This window comes from Neophocaena asiaeorientalis, unplaced genomic scaffold, assembly GCF_003031525.2.
Source record: "Neophocaena asiaeorientalis asiaeorientalis breed wild unplaced genomic scaffold, Neophocaena_asiaeorientalis_V1.1 scaffold254, whole genome shotgun sequence".
NCBI lineage: Eukaryota > Metazoa > Chordata > Mammalia > Artiodactyla > Phocoenidae > Neophocaena > Neophocaena asiaeorientalis.
In genome coordinates, this window is record NW_020174705.1 from 7,444,268 (window position 1) to 7,464,589 (window position 20,322).

General features: G+C 48.7%; 1 protein-coding gene across 2 annotated transcripts in view; it reads left to right on the forward strand.

The window, feature by feature from the left end:
• The window catches only part of ABAT (4-aminobutyrate aminotransferase), an 85,236-nt gene that overhangs the window by 57,963 nt on the left and 6,951 nt on the right, over nucleotides 1-20,322 (forward strand). Inside the window, exons 6-14 of one of the 2 annotated variants that reach the window (XM_024759377.1) lie at nucleotides 3,247-3,296; nucleotides 7,517-7,555; nucleotides 10,791-10,871; nucleotides 11,486-11,578; nucleotides 12,070-12,132; nucleotides 14,565-14,628; nucleotides 15,099-15,247; nucleotides 18,866-19,003; nucleotides 19,820-19,987. In XM_024759377.1, the coding sequence (XP_024615145.1) occupies nucleotides 3,247-3,296; nucleotides 7,517-7,555; nucleotides 10,791-10,871; nucleotides 11,486-11,578; nucleotides 12,070-12,132; nucleotides 14,565-14,628; nucleotides 15,099-15,247; nucleotides 18,866-19,003; nucleotides 19,820-19,987 (845 nt within the window). The remainder of the gene's footprint in view (nucleotides 1-3,246; nucleotides 3,297-7,516; nucleotides 7,556-10,790; nucleotides 10,872-11,485; nucleotides 11,579-12,069; nucleotides 12,133-14,564; nucleotides 14,629-15,098; nucleotides 15,248-18,865; nucleotides 19,004-19,819; nucleotides 19,988-20,322) is intronic. The other variant, XM_024759378.1, reaches the window with a different exon arrangement.

Below are 20,322 nucleotides of genomic sequence, written 5' to 3' on the forward strand. Positions count from 1 at the left end.
GATTCACTTTGCTGGACACCTGAAACTAACACAACATTGTAAATCAGCTATACTCCCATAGGGGACTTCCCTGGCAGTCCAATGGTTAAGACTCCGTGCTTCCACTGCAGGGGTGCAGGTTCGATCCCTGGTTGGGGAACTAAGATCCCACATGCTGCGCACTGCGGCCAGAAAATAAAAAATAAAAAGAATCATACCAAAAAAAAAAAAGCTATACTTTTTTTCCAATAAAATTTTTATTTTCCAATAACAATTTAAAAAAAAAGAGAGATTTGGGGAATTCCCTGGTGGTCCAGTTGTTAAGACTCAGCACTTTCACTCTGGAGGCGCAGGTTCGATCCCTGGTTGGGGAACTAAGATCTCGCAAGCTGCACGGTGAGGCCAAATTAAAAAAAAAAAAAAGGATGAGAGTCAGCCGTTGGCAGATGACTCATTGTTTGGGGGAAGTTCATCATTCAGAGATCCCTTGGCCTCTGAAGGCGATTTGGAGTCCAAGATTTACAAAACCCTCTCTCCATATCCTGTTGGAGTGAACGGGATAAGATCTCGAGTTTTCCTGGGACTGTGGGCCAGTCTCTTCCCAGCTAACCTCTGCATCCTTCACACCACCCCCCACCACAACCACCCAGGGCTCCTTCTGCTTCAATCCCCAGCCAGCCAGCATCTCTATGGGGGGGTGGGAGGATCAGGCTAGCAGTAGCTGTTAAAAGACCAGAAGTTCTAAAAAATTCTCTCTCTGGCCACCTTTTTTCCCACATCTGTAGTCATTGAGATGATTTTTTTTTTTTTTTTTGCGGTACGCGGGCCTCTCACTGTTGTGGCCTCTCCCGTTGCGGAGCACAGGCTCTGGACGCGCAGGCTCAGCGGCCATGGCTCACGGGCCCAGCCGCTCCGCGGCATGTGGGATCTTCCCGGACCGGGGCACGACCACGCGTCCCCTGCATCGGCAGGCGGACTCTCAACCACTGCGCCACCAGGGAAGCCCGAGATGATTTTTTTAAACTAATAATTATTGAGAAATTACTGTCTGCCTGGCATAGTGCCTTCCATGTTATCTCAGGTAATCCCTAAGACCGTCCTATACCATCGGGTCTTTTACTATCACTTCCAGTTTATTGATAGGGAGCCAGGTTTCAAGGGGTTGCAGCTTCCCCCAGCTGTCCAGGGAGCCCAGGATTTGAACCAATGACTCTGCCTCTCAAGCTGACTTCTGTAATAGCAGCCTCCCAGACAGCCGCCCCTGCCCTGCAGTGCGGGGGCCCATGGCATCAAAAGCCCAGGCATGGGATTTCCTGATCAGAGGGCCAGCTCTGCTTTCATCTCTCCTTCTGAAGCCAATAGGAAATGCTGCATCTGTGGCTTAATTTGATTCCCTGAAACTGCCTTATCTACTGAGGCAGAAAAGTCATAAATACCCAGGCAGCGTGATAAAGAGTCACAGCTGGAAGACCTCTAGCCAAAGGTCAGTTGGAAAAGCCCCGCAGAGTGTTCCTTCCTTGAGTACTGAGCACTCCCCAGCCTTGGTCCCGGCACAGCTGTGAGTGGGGCGGGGAGGGGTGGAGCGGAGAGGCAGAGGAAAAATGTTAATTACTCTCTCCCTTGGTCCCCACATCACTGCCCCAGCCCACGCTCCCTGCATCCCGCAGAGTGAAGCCACAGGCTTTTCAAATCTGTTCACTCTTTGATTCCGTCAGGAGAGAGTCTCCCCTGGGTGATGCTGGGTCTTTAACACCTGAATCTACACTTGTTAATCTCTTGTTATGGAGGAGATCAGGCCCCAGGTTCAGAGCCTTGGGCAGCTTTCTTACCCTAGTGATAGAAAGTGTCCGTTCAAAAGTAAATCTTTTTTTTTTTTTTTGGCTTCTCTGCAAAGCTTGCGGGGATCTCAGTTCCTGGACCAGGGATCGAACCGAGCCATGGAAGCAAAACCCTGGAATCCTAACCATTAGGCCACGAGGGAAATCCCAAAGTAAATCTCTTTAAATTAAAAAGTTAATTGGTTTAAAGAAAGTAGGTGCAAAATATGCATGATAAAAAAAAATGTGATACTTGAAGACTGGGGGTTTTTCTCCAAAGTCTGCTTCCTGCTCCAAGAGTCACTGATGTCTTTTCTGATCTAGCCTGTGTTACTGTATCTTCACATTGTTCCATCATTCAACCAATATCTATCGGGCTGAACACTTGGCATCTGCCTTTGAGGGTCCTGCATCTGGTCTCCTGACTTCAGTGCCTCCTACAAACTTGGCCTTCCTGCGCAAGTTGTTGCCAGGATTAGCAATAAGGAACAGAAAGCCCCCTGCACGCAGATGCTCAGTAAATGGCAGTAAAGGCTCTGCAGAGCCCAGGACATCTGGCTCCAGTGCTGTGTGGGCCTGTCTTACTCTTCCCTCCTCTATAATATCCCATTTTATCGAGCATCTACTATGTGCAAGAGACTTTGTGTTCATTATTGCTAATCCTGGCAACAACTGATCTGCTGTTGATGGACGTTAGGTTGCTTTCAAGCCTGCAGATGTTGGCGAGTCACCATGAAGATAGGTATACACAGGTTTTTTGGGTTTTGTCTTTTTTGCCATGCCACCTGCGGCATGTGGGCTCTGAGTTCCTTGGGCAGGGATCAAACCCACATCCCCTGCAGTGGAAGCACAGAGTCTTAACCACTGGACCCCAAGGGAAGTCCCTACATGGGTTTTTATTCACGTGTAGGATAAATTCGTAGAAGAACAATTTTGCGGAATCAAAGGGCATCCTTGGCCTTGTCGCAGGGTGGCAGGCCCAGGCTGGACATGAGCAAATGTGTTCAGGCAGCACCGGTTGTGCGGGTTGCAGAGTGCAGCCAGCATTCTTCCCTCCCTCAGTCCCTGACCGAATGCCTGTTGAGATTTGACTCAAGCGGTGGACACCAGCGGGGAAGGCAAGGACCACGTTTGCAATTCGTCACGCAGACCTGGGGAACCCTCCCAACCCTGGTCCCGAGTTAGCTTTAACCTTCATTTCACTGTCTGTCTAGTCCAGTGTGTCTCCCACCTGAACATCAGAGTCATCCAGAGGACTAGTGGAAGATTTGGGGGCCTCACCCTGAGTGATTCTGAGTCAGGGGAATCTGGGCTGGGTCCCAGGAATGGGCCTTTGTATGTAAAGAGAGTTGCAGGGTTGGAAGGGAAGGGAGGGGGCAGGCAATGGGAGGGAGGGGCATGGGACCCCCGGATCCGATGCTGGTCTCTAACCATATCTTCCTCTCCCCAGGTTACAACCATCCTGCTCTCATGAAACTCATCCAACAGCCTCAAAATGTGGTGAGTCCCCGGGTTATGCAGTGTTCACAGAGATTCAGAGGATCACTGGGGCAGCCTTTGGAAATAGTCCATCCCTTCAGTCATTCCTTAAATATTTATTGAGCACATACTATGCGCTAAACGCTTGGTACGCCTTGGGTGAGCAAAAACACAACGCCCTGCTCCCATGGAGGCAGCCAGTTAGCCACACACATAAGTAGAGAATTGCAAACATACTAAGTGCTACAGACCGAGGCAGTCAGTGTTATGTGGGCATAAAACAGTGATAATGATAATAATGAACAATAGTTACGAGCATAATATGTGCAAACACTGTGGCTGGCACTTCACAGATTGAATATTGCCAAGTCTATGAGGCAGCTACTGTTGTTATCCCTGTTTTACAGAGGAGGGAACTGAGGCACAGAGAGGTTAAGTATTTGTCCAAGGTCACACAGCTAGAGGAGGTGCTGGGAATAAAACCCACAGGAGCTGGGCTTTTTGGGGATGGAGGGGCCGGGGGTCAGGGAAGAGTGGTCCCTGCAGGGAGAGGAGGGTGGGAGGGAGAGGAGCAGAGAGCTTCAGGAACAAAAGAGGACAGCACAGCCGGAGCAGAGAGGGCCAGGAAGGACCCAAGTATGACTGGAGTGGCAGGCAGGGGGCAGGTGACACACAGTTTCTCATCCTCGGCACTGTTAACATTTGGAGCCAGATTCTTCTCTGTTGTGGGCGCCGTTGATGATTGATGACACTGGCTGTAACACACATGGAGACATGCCTCCATGCTGAGTGTACCGCTGAATGAATTCTCCCTTGTAACCCAGTGTTTCCCAACTTTCTTTTTTCAATTATCACTCCCTTAAGGAGCCTCTTTAGACATTAGTTTCCTGTTGCTGCCATCACAAACTACCGCCAGCCTAGGGGTTTAAAACATCACGCATTTATGGTTTCACAGATCTTGTGGGTCCGGAGTCTGGCCGGCTCAGCTGAGTGCTCTGCTTTGGGGCTCACGAAGCTGAGGTCAGCTCTTAGCTGCAAGCTCTGGGGGAGGATCCGCTTTGGGGCTCGGGCAGGTCGTTGGCAGAGTTTGTTTCACGTGGTCCTTCCATCGTCAAGCCAGCAACGGCTGGTCCAATCCCTCTCTCTGCCGCTGCCCTTAGCAAAGGGCTTGTGTGGTTGCACGAAGCTCATCCAGAAAATCCAGAACAGTCTCCTTTCTGAACTGAATACGAAGCTTCCTTACGTCTGCAAAGTTCCCTCTGCCGTGTGATACTGGGTTGACCAAAAAGTTCATTGCGATTTTCCCAGAAAATCCCGAACGAACTCTTTGGCCAAGCCAATATATTCACAGTCCCGGGGATGGAATGAGGGTTGGGACATCTTCTTGGGGCATCTTCATAATTGTGCCTACAACACACCTATGGTGTGTGGTATATATGTATACGATGTGGTACATACGTAGATAATAAGCACCATAGAGATGTCTGTGCTTTCTACATCACAAGGGTAAGATGCTTTTCACCCCCACTGAATTCAACATGCCCTGACCCAGTTCCTATTCCCCCAGACCAAATTAGGCCGACCACTCCCCTTACTTCTAACGGCACATGAGTAGAATTGTACCGGCTGTGCCCTTTATCACGTCTGGCTTATTTCACTCAAAATCCATCTGAAGATGCATCCTTGGTAGCCGCAGAGGATCCATCCTCCTGGCTCTAATCATTCCCTTGTGGGAACACGCTGCAGTTAACATCCTACCTACCGCTGATGAGCATCTGGGTCGCTTGCTACTGTGAACCTTCCAGTGTGTCTTTCGATGGCACATTCACGCGTCCCATGATACAAGGCCAGTCCGTCTCTGGCCATAGTGAGCGCACACGGTTGACCTCAGCAGATCCCGCCAGACAGTTTTCCAAACTCGGGTGGGAATTCTTCTCCATCCAGCAGTGTGAGAGCTCCGGCCACTCCCCACCCTCCCGGGCATTGCCTGTCATTGGGGCTTTCATTTTTCTCAGGTGTGACATACGTGTCCACACATGACAAAGAGTGTGATTCCTAGACGGAAATCAAAGAAAAACAGGGGGACTGAGAGCCCGACCACGTCAGGAACCGACTACCCAGTCTTAAACGTTTTCCCTTGAATCTGAACAGCAGAAGATAATAGGAAAGAACTCGGGTCCTCTTTACCTGTGGGTGTGCCTGCCTGGGAGGGGCCTGGACGTGGTTCTCGCCTCCAATTAGTTGACAAGTCTAGGGGCTGCTCCAGCAGAAGCCGCGTCCTCCGGAGGGTGTCTGGCGAGGCCCGTTGGTGGCTCCAGGCGTGTGTTTACATTCAGAGCCCCGCTTTGTTTCGAAACGTTCTGCGGATCCCAGATGCCTCAGCAGTTGGTGCTAAAAAACTATGTCAACAAACACACCAGACACATTTGCAGTGTCAGCTGCCTCCGGAGGCACAGTTGCCCAGCAGCACGTGACTTCCAGGCCCAGGGATTCTGATTTCGGGGGGTGCCCTGCCCCCACCCATCCTGCCCGGAACCTGGACCTGGATGCCACCCCCCATCCTCCCTTCTCCCACCCAGTCCTGGGCCTGTCCTGGCTCTGCCCCCAACTTCTACTTGGAGTTTCCTCAACAGCCCCTCTTCATCACTCCCTCCCACCTCCACGTCCATTCTCACCTCCTCCAAACCACCCTCCAAGCTGCGCTGTGCCTGGAACCCTCTCCTGGTACCTACTGCCTTCAGGATGCATCCCAGCTCCTCCACGGCAAGTGTAAAGCCCTTTGTGATCTGGCTTCTGCTTCTTCAGCCTCACTTCTTGACATCTGTTTCCTTACTGATGGATGGAGTGCCTACTATGTGCTGGGCACTGTCCTTGGTGCTGGATTTGATGGCAAGATCACAGTCTAGATTACAGTCCAGAACAGTCTAGACCACAGTCTGGATCACAGATTAGATCCGTCTAGATCACCATCTAGACCGTAGTCTGGATCATGGTCTAGATCACAGTCTGTGCTGACGTCCTGCAGAGGGCACGGGGACCGGCACAACCTTAGAGAAGTGACAGCTGACCGCCACAGGCTCAGCAGAGTATATCTGGGGCATCAGACCAGATGACCGTTGATTGACATCTTGGGTCTTCCAAACTCTTAGCGGGAAATGCGCTCAGGTGGTGGTCAAGGTATTTTACCTGTCCTGGGCAGGCTCCTGCCAAGTCATTGAAGTTCTGAGAAGGGCTTATCAACCCTTTTGTACCCCAAACACATCATCCATTATTCATGTGCCGTGTCACCTGGATCCAATATCTAGGTTCCAGTTAGAACTTCTTATGTCACCAGGGCCATCTCATTACATTGCCCACAGGTTACACAATAATTATTGGGCATTGCACATGCCCCATCATTGCAATGTGTGATGCGTGCCGACTGACATCCGTGGCACCTTGGCTAGGCTGGCTGGAGGGCAGCTGGCCTGGTCAGCTGAGACATCAGTGTGACCTCCAGGCCTTTTCACCTGCTTAATTCTGTCCTTCAAGACTGAGCTCCTGCCTCATCTGTATGTTGTGTTTTCCCACTGGCTCCTTCTGAGCACCCAAGAAGGGATCCTCATTTTTGCAAATGAGGACTCTAAAGACCAGAGAGGTTAAGTGACTTGCCTCAGGTTGCACAGCCACTTAAACCAAAGCTCATTCTCTTCCCGCTACAGCAGGTCTGATGGCGAGGATTCTAGAAACCTGTCCTCAATTGATTCTGCTACCCAAAGTCCCAGGTATCTTGTGTTCTTCATGAATATCACGCTTTGCCAAACAGGAGTACCACCTCCACATCTTCCCTGGGCCCAGATAGGCAGTCACGCTGCCAGCCCGGCCATCCCCTCTGTGAGCCGCTTGCCCTGCTGCCAGTGATGGCAGTTAGCCTCCACCCTGATCTCGTGCTATGCTTGATTTCTTTGGAGCCCCATTAATACCTTGAAGCCAAAACAAAAGGCCCCTCGGCAGCCCCCACAGGCCACCCAAGGTCTCTGGGCTGTGCCAAGTAAACTCGTGTCCAGCACTGACATTTTCGGGTGGAGACTGCTTGCGGCGTCTGGCAGAGGGTGGGATCTGAAGTCAGCAAACCTGGGTTTGAGTCGTGGTTCTGCCCCTTCCCGTCTGTGTGACTTGAGGCAGGATGCTTGACCTCTCTGGGCCTCAGTTTCCCCAGCTCTACAATGAAAATGGTTAACTCCCTCCACCGCTTATCCTAGACCCACCCGGCTGGTCACAAAGAAGAAGAGGCAACAGAGGTATGAGCCTGCCATGAACTCTAGTGGGCCACGCCAAATCCCAATGCCACCAGAAGGATGAGTGCTGGGGCCTCCCTATCCTTGGGTTTCCTCCGATGGGGTGATGCCCCCATTTGGATTTGCACTGAGTTTATTACACCATTGAGTCCGAGAGAGAGAGGGGTGCCTGAGAAGTTCCCAAATCCCAGGCTCAATCAAACCTTCCATACTCTTTAATTCGATTTTTTTTTTTTTAATTAATTCATTTATTTATTTATATTTTTGGCTGTGTAGGGTCTTCGTTTCTGTGCGAGGGCTTTCTCTAGTTGCGGCGAGCGGGGGCCACTCTTCATCGCCGTGCACGGGCCTCTCACTGTCGTGGCCTCTCTTGTTGCGGAGCACAGGCTCCAGACACACAGGCTCAGTAGTTGTGGCTCACGGGCCCAGTCGCTCCATGGCATGTGGGATCTTCCCAGACCAGGACTCGAACCCGTGTCCCCTGCATTGGCAGGCAGATTCTCAACCACTGCGCCACCAGGGAAGCCCTAATTCGATGTTTTTATTTTTATTATTTATTTGGCTGTGCCTCTTGGCTTGCGGGACCTTAGTTCCCTGACCAGGGATTGAACCTGCACCCTCGGCAGTGAAAGCGCCGAGTCCTAACCACTGGACCGCCAGGGAATTCCAGACTCAGTGTTTTTATTTTTGACTAATTTCAGATTTACAAGTTGTGAAGATAGTTCCCATCTACCTTTTACCCAGTTTCCCCCAAGGTTAACACCTCACCTCTCTACGGTACCCTTGTCAAAACTAAGAAATTAACATTGGTTCATTACCTACTACAGACTTTATTCAGATTTCCCCAGTTTTTCCGCTAGTGTCCATGATTTTGGTCCCCAGAATCCAATCCAGTACGCTGCATTGCATTTAGTACAATCCCTTTCTATTACCCAGATCCACTTCCTGATGACCTCATTGCTTGTCCATTGAGCAGACAGACCCCTCCCAGACTCTTCTCAAGCCTTCCAGGGGGCACTGGCTAGACCTGGAGGGACTGGACCGCTCTATTCTCATCCCCATTTGCATTTCCATTTGTGTCTTTTCCATAATGGTGGACACATGTCATCATTATACATTTATCAAAACCCATAGAAGGTACAACACTCAGTGAACCCTAAAGTAAAATTGTAACATTCTTTTTACACGACATTTTTCCGGCAATACAACATCACCTTCAGTTAATGCGCCTTTGTTTACTTAACCTAATGTTGGCATTTAGAGTGGTTCTCTTTTTTGTTGTAAATAACACTCTGTCTTTCCTGGGTATCAGAAGCGAGTGTCTGTTTAGCGTCAGGCTTGCATGGTTGATTTCCTTACAGAGGGAAATCCTTCTCTGGACGCACATCTATCAAAATGGTGCGGGCGGGGCGGGGGGGGGGGAGGAATTTTTCTAACACTGCTTTTTCATATGCAGCTCATTCATTTATTAACCAGCTCCCTCATCAGATTGCTCTCCTAAGGCTCATTCTATATAGAAATTGCAGAGCTACTGAAGCCTCTTTTTTTCCCCGTTTTTTTTTTTTTAATTTAAGTGTAATTCACATGCAGTCAAATCCATCCTTTGCAGGTACAGTTCTGTGGGTTTCAACAAATGCATAATCTGGGAATTCCCTGGTGGTCTGGTGGTTAGGACTCCACGCTTCCACTGCAGGGGCCACAGGTTTGATCCCTGCTCGGGGAACTAAGATCCCACAAGCCACGCGGTGCAGCCAAAAAATAAATAAATAAAAATTTTAAAAATTTAAAAAGCGCATAATTGTACAGCCACTTTCAAAACCCGGACATTTGCACACCCATGTTCATACTGTTCACAGTAGCCCAAAGGTGGAAGCAACCTAAGTGTCCATCAAGGATGAACAGATACAGGAGATGTGGCATATCCATACAGTGGAGTATTATTCAGCCTTAAAAAGGAAAGGAGAAAAAAAAAAAAAAAAAGGAAAGAAAATCTGCCGTATGCTGTAACATCATGGATGAACCTAGAGGACGTTATGCTAAGTGAAATAAGCCAGTCGCAAAAGGACACATAATGTTTGATTCCACTTATTTGAGGTGGTTAGCGGCCTCAAAATCAGAGACAGGAAGTAGAATGCTGGTGGCCAGGGGCTGGAGGGAGGGGAGAATGGGGAGTCAGTGTTTAGTGGGGGCAGAGCTCCAGTTTTGTAAGATGAAAGAGTTCTGGAGGCGGATGGTGATGATGGTTGCATAACGATATGAATATTCTTAACATTACTGAGAACTATATGCTTAGAAATGACTAAGATGGTAAATTTTATGTTACTTGTTTTTTAACCACAATCCAAAAAAATCCAGACACAGACCATTCATCTCCCCAAACATTCCCCTGAGCCCATGGGTAGTCGATCACACCCCAGCCCCTGACAGCCGTGAGCTGTTTTCTGTCCCCAAAGTTCTGCCTTTTCCAGAATGTCATAGGAATGGAGCCCTGCAGTGGGTTGACCCTCTGATTCCAGCTTCTTTCACTCGGCATCGTGACTCTGAGATTCTCCCGTGTTGTTAAGTGTGTGGGTAGATTGTTCCATTTCATTGCTGAGCAGTGTTCCATGGTGTGCATATACCACGGTCTATTTATCGTTTCCTCAGTGGAAGGACATTTGGGCTGTTTCCAATTCTTGGCAACTGAAGATAAAAACCACAACAAACCTTCATATCCATTCACATCTTTGTCTGACATATGCTGTCATTTTTCTCTTAGGTAAGTACCTCGGAGCGAACTGCTGGGTCATAGGGTGTGTGTCTGTTTAACATTATAGGAAACTACCAACCTGGTTTCCAAAGTGGCCGCACCACGTTAACATCCCCACCAGCCATGAATGAGAATTCTCACCAGTAATTGTTATCGTCCATTTTTTGTTTTTCAATCATTCTGATTTTTTTTTTTTAAGATTACAGATTCAGAGGGAGGTGCAAAACATAGTACAAAGAGGTCCCGTGTATTTTCTATCCAGTTTCCCCCAATGGTAGCATCTTACCTAGTGATAGTGCAATATCCCAACCAAGAGATTGACACTTCGTTTTAAACCCAGAGCAATCCTAGTGGATTTCTCTAAAAACGCAGGGAAGTATTTATATCGTTCCCCACAGCATGGAACACATCCGCTCTGAAAAGCATCGCTGGTGGGTGGGAGCTGGGTCAGGTCGAGAAGTCACTGCTGGTCTCCTGGCTTTTTTGCAGAGCACATTCATCAACAGACCTGCCCTCGGGATCTTTCCTCCTGAGAACTTTGTGGAGAAGCTCCGGGAGTCCCTGCTCTCAGTGAGTCTGTGGGGACAGCTTGCCACCGTGAGAACCCACCTCTGCCCTTCACCGCGCTGGCCCGCAGCTCTGGTCTCCAGGAGGCTGGAGCAGCAGGGAAGGAAAGGACTGAGATCCATAATGATTAAGGATGGGATGTTTCTACTTCAGTCGTGCTCTTCGTGCTGTTTCTTTCATGAAGAGTCTTTTTAATTTTCCGTTGCAAGAAAAGCTGGGATCCTTGTGTGTGGGAAAAAGGGAACCTGGGGAAGTTAGTATTGATCCCACGACAGGGCCTTTGCCTGTGCCCTTCAGTCCTCCTTTGGGTTTCAGTTGCTACAAGGATTAGAGTCCTTCAGAACCCCGAATTCCCACCTGTAAAATGTGGGTGTCTCCGGGCAGAGGTTGCGTCAGGAGGGATGTCTGGGCTTTTCTTCGCCTTTTTTCCTCTCTGGCCTCCAGCCTGGGGCCTTTTGGGGCCTCTCGTCCACCCCCCCCAGTCAGACTGCCTCCGGGACTGCATCCCTGTTTCCCTCCCAGCCTCCCACAGCCTCCAGGGCCCAGTGTGCAGTCCCTGCAGAGGCCCCGCTCCAGCTGGGGGGGTGGGGAGCCCACAGCTGTTTCCCTCCCCACAGGTGGCTCCTAAAGGGATGTCCCAGCTCATCACGATGGCCTGCGGTTCCTGCTCCAATGAAAACGCCTTCAAGACCATCTTCATGTGGTACCGGGTGAGGTTTGGGGCTTGTATGCATGCAACGTGCACACACACACACACACACACACGCCCCCCAGCCCCCAGCCACACACTCAGCCCTTTTCCGACTGTTCATCCCAGCTGGCCAGAGTATTGGACATCAGTGGCCATGGTCGAAATCCAAGGAGGGCCACTGCCTGGACCGGGTTTTCCAAATATCCTGGCAGTGTGTAGTGTAAAACCTCCCCAGTGTCATTATACTGTGTTACCTGAAATAACATACCATCTCACAGATCTTCATTGTTGCCAATAGAATAGTAAAGCAACTTATTCATCCATCCATTTATTTCATCACAAGGACAATGAATGGTCTCATGCTTCAGTCCATACGTGTAACATCGACGTGTATATGATCAGCTTTTGAGAAAGTATCCCCTCGTGGACTAGATGTTGGTTTGGGTGGAAAGTGGGAGCCCTTCCTGCCCCAGAGCGTCTCTGAGAGTTTGTTCTGTTCCATTTTATCAGAGCAAGGAAAGGGGCCAATCGGGTTTCTCCAAGGAGGAGCTGGAGACGTGCATGATCAACCAGGTGAGCCCAGCATCCCCTCCTCCTCATGCGTGGGGCCCTGTCCTCCTCAAGCAGGAGGGTGTCTTAGTTAGCGCAGGCTGCCATAACAAAAACCCTAGACAGGGTGGCCTAAGCAACAGACACGTATGATATATTTTTCTCACAGTCCTGGAGGCTGGAAGTCCAAGGTCAATGTGCTGGCCAATCCAGTTTCCCAGGGCAGGCTCTCTTCCTGGCTTGGGGATGTCCACCTTCTCACTGTGTTCTCCATCTATCTCAGGGAGAGGGAGCAGGCTCTCTGGTGTCCATTCCTATAAGGGCACTAATCCCATCACAGGGCCCCAACCACATGACCTCGTCCAACCCTAAGTACCACCCAAAGGCCCCATGTTCAGATACCATTATAGTGGGGGTTAGGGCTTCAATATATGAACTTGAGGGTGACTTAAACATTCAGTCCACAACAAGGGATCCCCAAGCATTCCAACCCCCTAGTCCATTCCCTTGGTTTCAAGGCCGGCCGAGTGGAAGTCTTCCGACTAGCACTCATCAGTTTCCCAGGACAGCTGCCTGTATTTGACCCGTCTAAAGTGGCATTTCATGTATTCTCTAGAATAATCCAGAATGTCAACACAAATGTATGTGCAAGGGTGTTCACCCGTTGGTGTTTAGATTGGCAACCACCCGTATATCCAGTAATGGGGAAAGATGGATTAAGTGTAGGGGTTCCAAGTGGAACCCCAGCAGTTCAGGGAGGCACCAAGGGGGCCAGTGTTGGGGTACAACGGTCGGGGGTGCACGGGGAAGACCAAGTAAGGCTCCAAGCTTCCCAGCCAGCTTCAATCAGAGCAGACCAGTCCTTCCCCTAAATCCCACTATGATTGAGGCAGAAGTGTATACCGCTTAAAAAAAGGGGTGGCGGGGGCGGGTGTTTGCAGATCGAGAGCCACTGAACTCAGTTACCCACTGTGTCCAAACACAAAGTTCTGCAGCCAGAATGATCACAAAGGGTTTCTCTTGGCCTGGAGACACGTGTGCTATAATTTAGTGAAAACAGTGGGATGTAAGTTGCATAGACACTGTGCTCTCAACCGTGTAAATCAGCATGGGGCACACCTCAGAGATACTGCGGGTTCGGTTCCAGATCACCCCGGTAAAGCAAATATCGCAATAAAGCGAGTCACACGATTTTTTTTTAGTTTCTCAGTGCATAGAAAAGTTATGTTTATACTATACTGTAGTCCATTAAATGTGCGATAGCCTTAACGTCTTAAAAAAAATGTACACACGTTAATTCAAAAATACTTCATTGCTGAAAAATGCTAACCATCATCTGAGCCTTCAGGGAGTTGTAGTAGCAACATCACAGATCACCGATCGCAGGTCACCATGACAAGCAGAATAATAACCCAGAAGTCGCAAATATCGTGAGAATTACCAAAATGTGACACAAGAGACACGAAGTGAGCAAATGCCTTTGGAAAATGGCTCCAGAAGCCTTGTCCCATGCAGGGTTGCCACAAACCTTCAATGTGTAAAAAAGTGCAACATCTGTGAAGTGCAGTAAAACAAGTTACGCCCGATATTATCACATTTGGAGACTAACAAAGGAATATGACAAGAGGGCATTCTGGGATTTGTGGGAAGAGGTCTTGGAGCTTTTCCCAGGGGTCTCAGGGACCCAGTGGAGATCAGCCAGCCTGAGAAAATGCCATACAACCTCCCAGAGGCTCAGGGGCCCCCAAGGTGGCCTCCGCCGCGTCCCCAGCGGCTCCTGAGTCACTGGAGGCAGGTCTGATTCCCTGCCAGCTGGAGGGTCAGAAGGCAGTGCTGCTGTGCCATTCGCTTGGGGCTGGAAGAAGACTGGGGTTCATGAGTCCCTCCTGAGCTCAGGGGCAGCCCCGTGGGGAGAGGGAAAGCTGGGGGTCCCACCCTCCCGCTCTGGCCCAGCAGACCTCGTCCAAAGCCTGGGCATGTCCTGTGTGGGGCCCAGCTCAACCTCAGGTCACAGGAGGCAGGTACCACCACCAGCACCTGGCCCATCTGTGGGCCGTGGGAGCAATCGGGGGTGGGGGGCAGGGGGACTGAGGCAGGGGAGTTTGAAAAGCCTGCGGACGCCTGCCAGTGATGGAAGGGAGAAAGATGGGTGGTGAGGGCCCAGGGCCAGCGTGCTCGCCCACCTTCAGGCTTGACCGAGAGAAATGGGCCCATGTGGTGCAGAACTTGTGAGAAGACAGAGGTTCAGGATATCTATTTCATGAAATCTCTTGATAAAAAACAAACAGAAAACACCACGTGTGGGCTGGATACAGACCTCTGGAGTCCAGTTTGTAACTTCTGCCTGAGCGGGGATCCCCGTTCTCCTGAGACTTTCGTACTCCTCGAGGTTCGTGGGGGCCACCATGTGGGTCCCCAGCTCACAACCCTGACTGACGGCTGTTTCTTGGTTCCAGGCCCCCGGGTGCCCCGACTACAGCATCCTCTCCTTCATGGGTGCCTTCCATGGGAGGACCATGGGTAAGGAGGGCCGTGAGATCCCAAGGTGGCAGGTAGAGTAATAATAACGGCAACAACAATAGTGACGGCTGCCTCTGATCTGGCACTGGCGGCTTCCACGTATTGTCTCATCGATTGCATACCGTTCCCTGGAGACTGGGGATGGCTGTTGCCACTTTGCAGATGTGGAAACTGAGGCTCGGCAAGGGAAGGAACATTCCAAGCCCATGCAGTGGCCGAGCTAGGATTTGAATCCTTGTCTCTCTTCCTTCAAAGTCTGTGTTAGTCTGTGATAGATCAGAAAGCAAAGACACAAACACACACACACACACACAGATTAAGACACATGGGTGCCACTTCAGCTTCAGGATGTGCCTAGAACTGGGGTTCTGCAGGCACCGGGCCTCCCTGGGCTGCCCCGTCTCCTCCTCAGAGACGGTCCATCCTCCTTCCCTGAGCCAACCTCTGCTCTTCTGTTGTGCTGGGCTTAGGTTGCTTAGCGACCACGCACTCCAAAGCTATTCACAAGATCGACATCCCTTCCTTCGACTGGCCCATTGCACCATTCCCACGGCTGAAGTATCCTCTGGAAGAGTTTGTGAAAGAGAACCAACAAGAAGAGGCCCGTTGTCTAGAAGAGGTAACCCCCAGGCCCTCCCCTCACCTCCCCCTCAACCCCTCACCCCAAGACTTAGCCCCAGGTAAGAGGAACACACAAAGAGTTTATCCAGCAACCCGCATGGCGCTCCCTGGGTGGGACGGAGGGATGGGGGCGCTTCCTGCCCCAATGTTCCATGTTAGGAAAGGTACTGAGACATTGATTTTGCCACCCAGCCTCCATCACCCCGCTTCTGGTACCAACTTCTGTATCATGTGAGTTTCTTTGGGGACAAGCTTCATTGACTCTGGAGTAAGAGAAAATGAATTGATGGAAACAATACAGGGTAGCTCATAGGAAAAACAATTCCTGTAGTCCACTGTGTGTCAGTCTTCTCCAGAATCCTGGGGCTTTTTTGGGAGCCCTGGAGGTTGCAGTGGGGGCGGGGAGGGACTAAGGATGGGCAACCCTGGTCCCCGTGCCTCCACTTCAACCACAACAGCCCCCCTTTGATCTGTCCCATATATTGGGGTTCCATGTAAGACACTGGAAGGATTCTGTTGCAGGGTGGGGGGGTGGCGGGGAATGGCTATCACTCTTCAGATTTGAATTTGGGCTCACCTAAGGCTGGTTTGCCTCTTAAGCTCATCATTCTTTTTAATTAATAGTTAACACCTACTAGGTGTAAAGCAAGGTGCTAGGCGCTGGGTATTTAGTGGTAAATAAAAGAGACAAGGTGATGCAGTCCAAGCAAAATAAGGCAAGCTAAATGTCACTACGGATTTTCTAGTAGCTACATTTTTTAAAAGTAAAAATAATTGGGTGAAATTAATTTTAATACCATTTTATTGAACCCAGTGTATCGAAAATATTGTGTCATGTCATTAATATTTAAAAATTATTGATGACATGTTTTTATAGTCTTCTTTTCGTGTTAGATCTTTGAAACGCTGTGTGTATTTTACACGTAGAGCACATCTCAGTTTGGACCAGCTACAATCCAAGCGCTTGCTAGCCACATGTCTTTCCTGCATCCTATCAGAGAGTATAGGGTAGTCAGAAACACAGCACTGGACAAATAAGCAAGAAAATAGCCGTATGATGACAAATTGCAGATGACACTGATTGCAAAGAAAAGCATCTTAGAGCTTCCCTGGGGCAATTGGTGAGACCGAGGCTAAAATTGCATCATCCAAATAGAAGGTTTTTCCTTAATTCTGCATAACAGAGAAAGATTGTACTTGTTACTCTATCCAGGTGTATGGTTTGGGTTTTTTCAATTATGTGTAATTATTAAATTATTAATAAAGTATCACAATTATTTTTTTTATTTTTTATAAATTTATTTATTTTTATCTTTGGCTGCATTGGGTCTCCATTGCTGCACGCAGGCTTTCTTTAGTTGCGGTGAGCGGGGGCTACTCTTTGTTGCAGTGTGCGGGCTTCTCATTGCGGTGGCTTCTCTTGTTGCGGAGCGTGGGCTGTAGGTGCGCAGGCTCAGTAGTTGTGGCTCGGGGGCTCTAGAGCGCAGGCTCAGTAGTTGTGGCGCACGGGCTTAGTTGCTCCACGGCATGTGGGATCTTCCCGGACCAGGGGTCAAGCCTGTGTCCCCTGCATTGGCAGGCGGATTCTTAACCACTGCACCACCAGGGAAGCCCCAAGTATCACAATTATTAGTCTTTAATTATCTGTAAGAAGATGCCCATTTTAGAGCAAGAGTTCAAGAAATATAACCTCTTGGGGAAAATAAGATGCTTTTCTCACTGTTAACAGTTAAAAATTTTTTTCTTTTAATGACCTATAATGGAGGAGAATCTGAAAAAGAATATGTGTGTGTGTGTGTTTGTGTGTGTGTGTGTGTATGTAACTGAGTCACTTTGCTGTACACCAGAAACTAACACATTGTAAATTAACTATACTTCAATTTAAAAAAATAGTTTAAAAAAAGTTAAATTTTTATTTTTATTTTTTGGCTGCATTGGGTCTTCGTTGCTGCACGCAGGCTTTTCTCTAGTTGTGGCGAGCAGGGGCCACTCTTTTTTGTGGTGTGCGGGCTTCTCATTGCAGTGGCAAAGTGATTCAGTCATATATATATGTATGTATATATATGTGTATATATATTCTTTTTCAGATTCTTTTCTATTATGGATTATTACAAGATATTGAATAGTTTCCTGTGCTATACAGTTGGACCTTGTTGGTTATCTGTTTTATATATAGTAGCTTGTATCTGCTAATGCCAAACTCCTAATTTATCCCTCCCTCCCCACAATTTCCTGTAAGTTTGTTTTCTATGTCTGTGAGTCTGATTCTGTTTTGTAAGTAAGTTCATCTGTATTTTTTTTTCATTTTTTTTTGGCCACACCGCGTGGCATGCGGGATCTTAGTTCCCTGACCAGGGATCGAACCCATGTCCCCTGCAGTAGAAGTGCAGAGTCTTAACCACTGGACCACCAGGGAAGTCCCTGTATGATTTTTTAGATTCCACATATAAGCGATATCATATGACATTTGTTTTTTTCTGTCTGGCTTACTTCACTTAGTATGATAATCTCTAGGTCCATCTATGTAACTGCAAATGGCATTATTTCATTCTTTTTTATGGCTAAATAATATTCCATTGTATATTTATACATCTTCTTTATCCATTCATCTGTCAATGGACATTTAGGTTGCTTCCACCTCTTGGCTATTGTAAATAGTGCTGCTATAAACATAGGGGTGCATGTATCTTTCAAATTATTGTTTTCTCTGGATATATGCCCAGGAGTGGGATTGCTGGATCATATGGTAACTCTATTTTTACTTTGTTAAGGAACCTCCATACTGTTCTCCATAGTGGCTGCACTAATTTACATTCCCACCAACAGTGTAGGAGGGTTCCCTTTTCTCCACACGCTCTCCAGCATTTGTTATTTGTAGACTTTTTAATGATGGCCATTCTGACCGGTGTGAGGTGATATACCTCACTGTGGTTTTGATTTGCATTTCCCTAATAATTAGTGATGTTGAGCATCTTTTCATGTGTCTCTTGGCCATCTGTATGTCTTCTTTGGAGAAATGTGTTAGGTCTTCTGTCCATTTTTTGATTGGGTTGTTTTTTTGTTATTGAGTTGTATGAGCTGTTTGTATATTTTGGAAATTAAGTCCTTATCAGTCGCATCGTTTGCAAATATTTTCTTCCAGTCTGTAGGTTGTCTTTTCCTTTTGTTTATGGTTTACTTTGCTGTGCAAAAGCTTATAAGTTTGATTAGGTCCCATTTGTTTATTTTTGCTTTTATTTCTATTGCCTTGGGAGACTGATCTAAGAAAACATTGCTACAGTTTATGTCAGAGAATGTTCTGCCTATGTTCTCTCCTAGGAGTTTTATAGTGCTGTGTCTTATATTGAATATTTAAGTCTTTAAGCCATTTTGAGTTTATTTTGTGTATGGTGTGAGGGTGTGTTCTAACTTCATTGATTTACATGCGGCTGTACAGCTTTCCCAGCACCACTTGCTGAAGAGACTGTCTTTTCTCCATTGTGTATTCTATGTAATGATAAGACACTATGACATTTTCAACTTAAATTCCAGGGGTCCACAGCACCCCACATGCCCATCCTCCGAGGCTGCCCAAGAGCCTCCACAAATCCTTGTCATGTCCCCCTTTGGAATCCAGGTAGAGGACCTGATCGTGAAATACCGGAAGAAGAAGAAGACGGTGGCGGGGATCATAGTGGAGCCCATCCAGTCTGAGGGTGGAGACAACCACGCATCAGACGACTTCTTCCGGAAGCTGAGGGACATCTCCAGGAAGGTCAGCACACAGGGCCAGGGGTGGATGGGGCCACGGGCCATTTCCAGTTGGTTTTCCAGAGCAAAGTGTTAGCCTGGGGTCCTTGTAAACTTCCAGGTGTTCAGAGGCTGCCTGTCGGCCTCAGGGGTAGAGAAGTTGGGGGTGAGGGCAGGACGGGGGATTCTCCCCTAAAATCTTATTCCAAAGTCAGTCTCCAACCTGCCGTCTTAGTCGGGGACATTCCCAATCAAGAGAACATCCTGGGGAAAGCCTAAGCCTCCTCCCTTTTCTTTCTAGGGATCCCACCTCATCTTTCAGCCCATTGTGGTCCACACTGAACAGAAGCCAAATGAACAAACTTCATGTTAATATCATGTCTATTTTAATGTGTCTTGCACATATAACTGGCCTGTCCAAGCAGTCAGTTCACGGATAAAGGTGACATGACATGAGTTGATTTAAACAGAAATGCTAAGTAAATAATAGTCCGGGTGATGAGCAGAGCTGGCAAACACTGCACCGGAAGTTTGGGAAATGGGGCTGCCTTACAGTTGGGACACCCTTCCTTCTGAGCACGTCAGCTTGCTCAGGGAACGAAGCCGATGGTTCAGGGAGCATTTGATGTTCCGGTTTCGTACCGGCTGAGCAGTTTGAGGCCACGTGCAGACACAGCCCTGCTGGAACTGCCCTCCTGCAGGCTTAGTTTGGTTTTGCACAGCCCAAGAACACAGGCTTGGTTTGAGGTTCAGAAAGCAGTGGCTCTTGGGCTGGATTTGGGGGTCCGAGGTGGGCGAGTTGCGCTGGGTGTTTATTTCTCCTTCATTCCATGTCGGCCAGCACGGCTGTGCCTTCTTGGTGGATGAGGTCCAGACCGGAGGAGGCTGCACCGGCAAGTTCTGGGCCCACGAGCACTGGGGCTTGGATGACCCAGCAGACGTGATGACCTTCAGCAAGAAGATGATGACCGGGGGCTTCTTTCACAAGGAGGAGTTGAGGCCCAACGCTGTGAGTGTGGACCCTCTCCTGTCCAGGGCAGGGGAGGGAGGCGGGGCAAGGGACATCGACTTCTCATTACTGCTTCTTTCTCACCAACAAGGAACTAAGTGAATACCTAATGTGTCACAGAGGTTTCCTAAAGCCTAGTTCTTATCAGTTTAATTTAAAGCCGATGATTACGACTGCCGACTGCCGCAGCTCCCCGCAGGGCTGACTTCGCGGTCCATTGTCAGGCTTCTAATTGTTTACTTTGTGCACAAGCAAAACTACTGTTATCAGCTGCTGCTGTGAATGGAGCATTTGCTCTGTGCCTGGCCCAGTTCTAAGTATTCCTCTTGTACTTT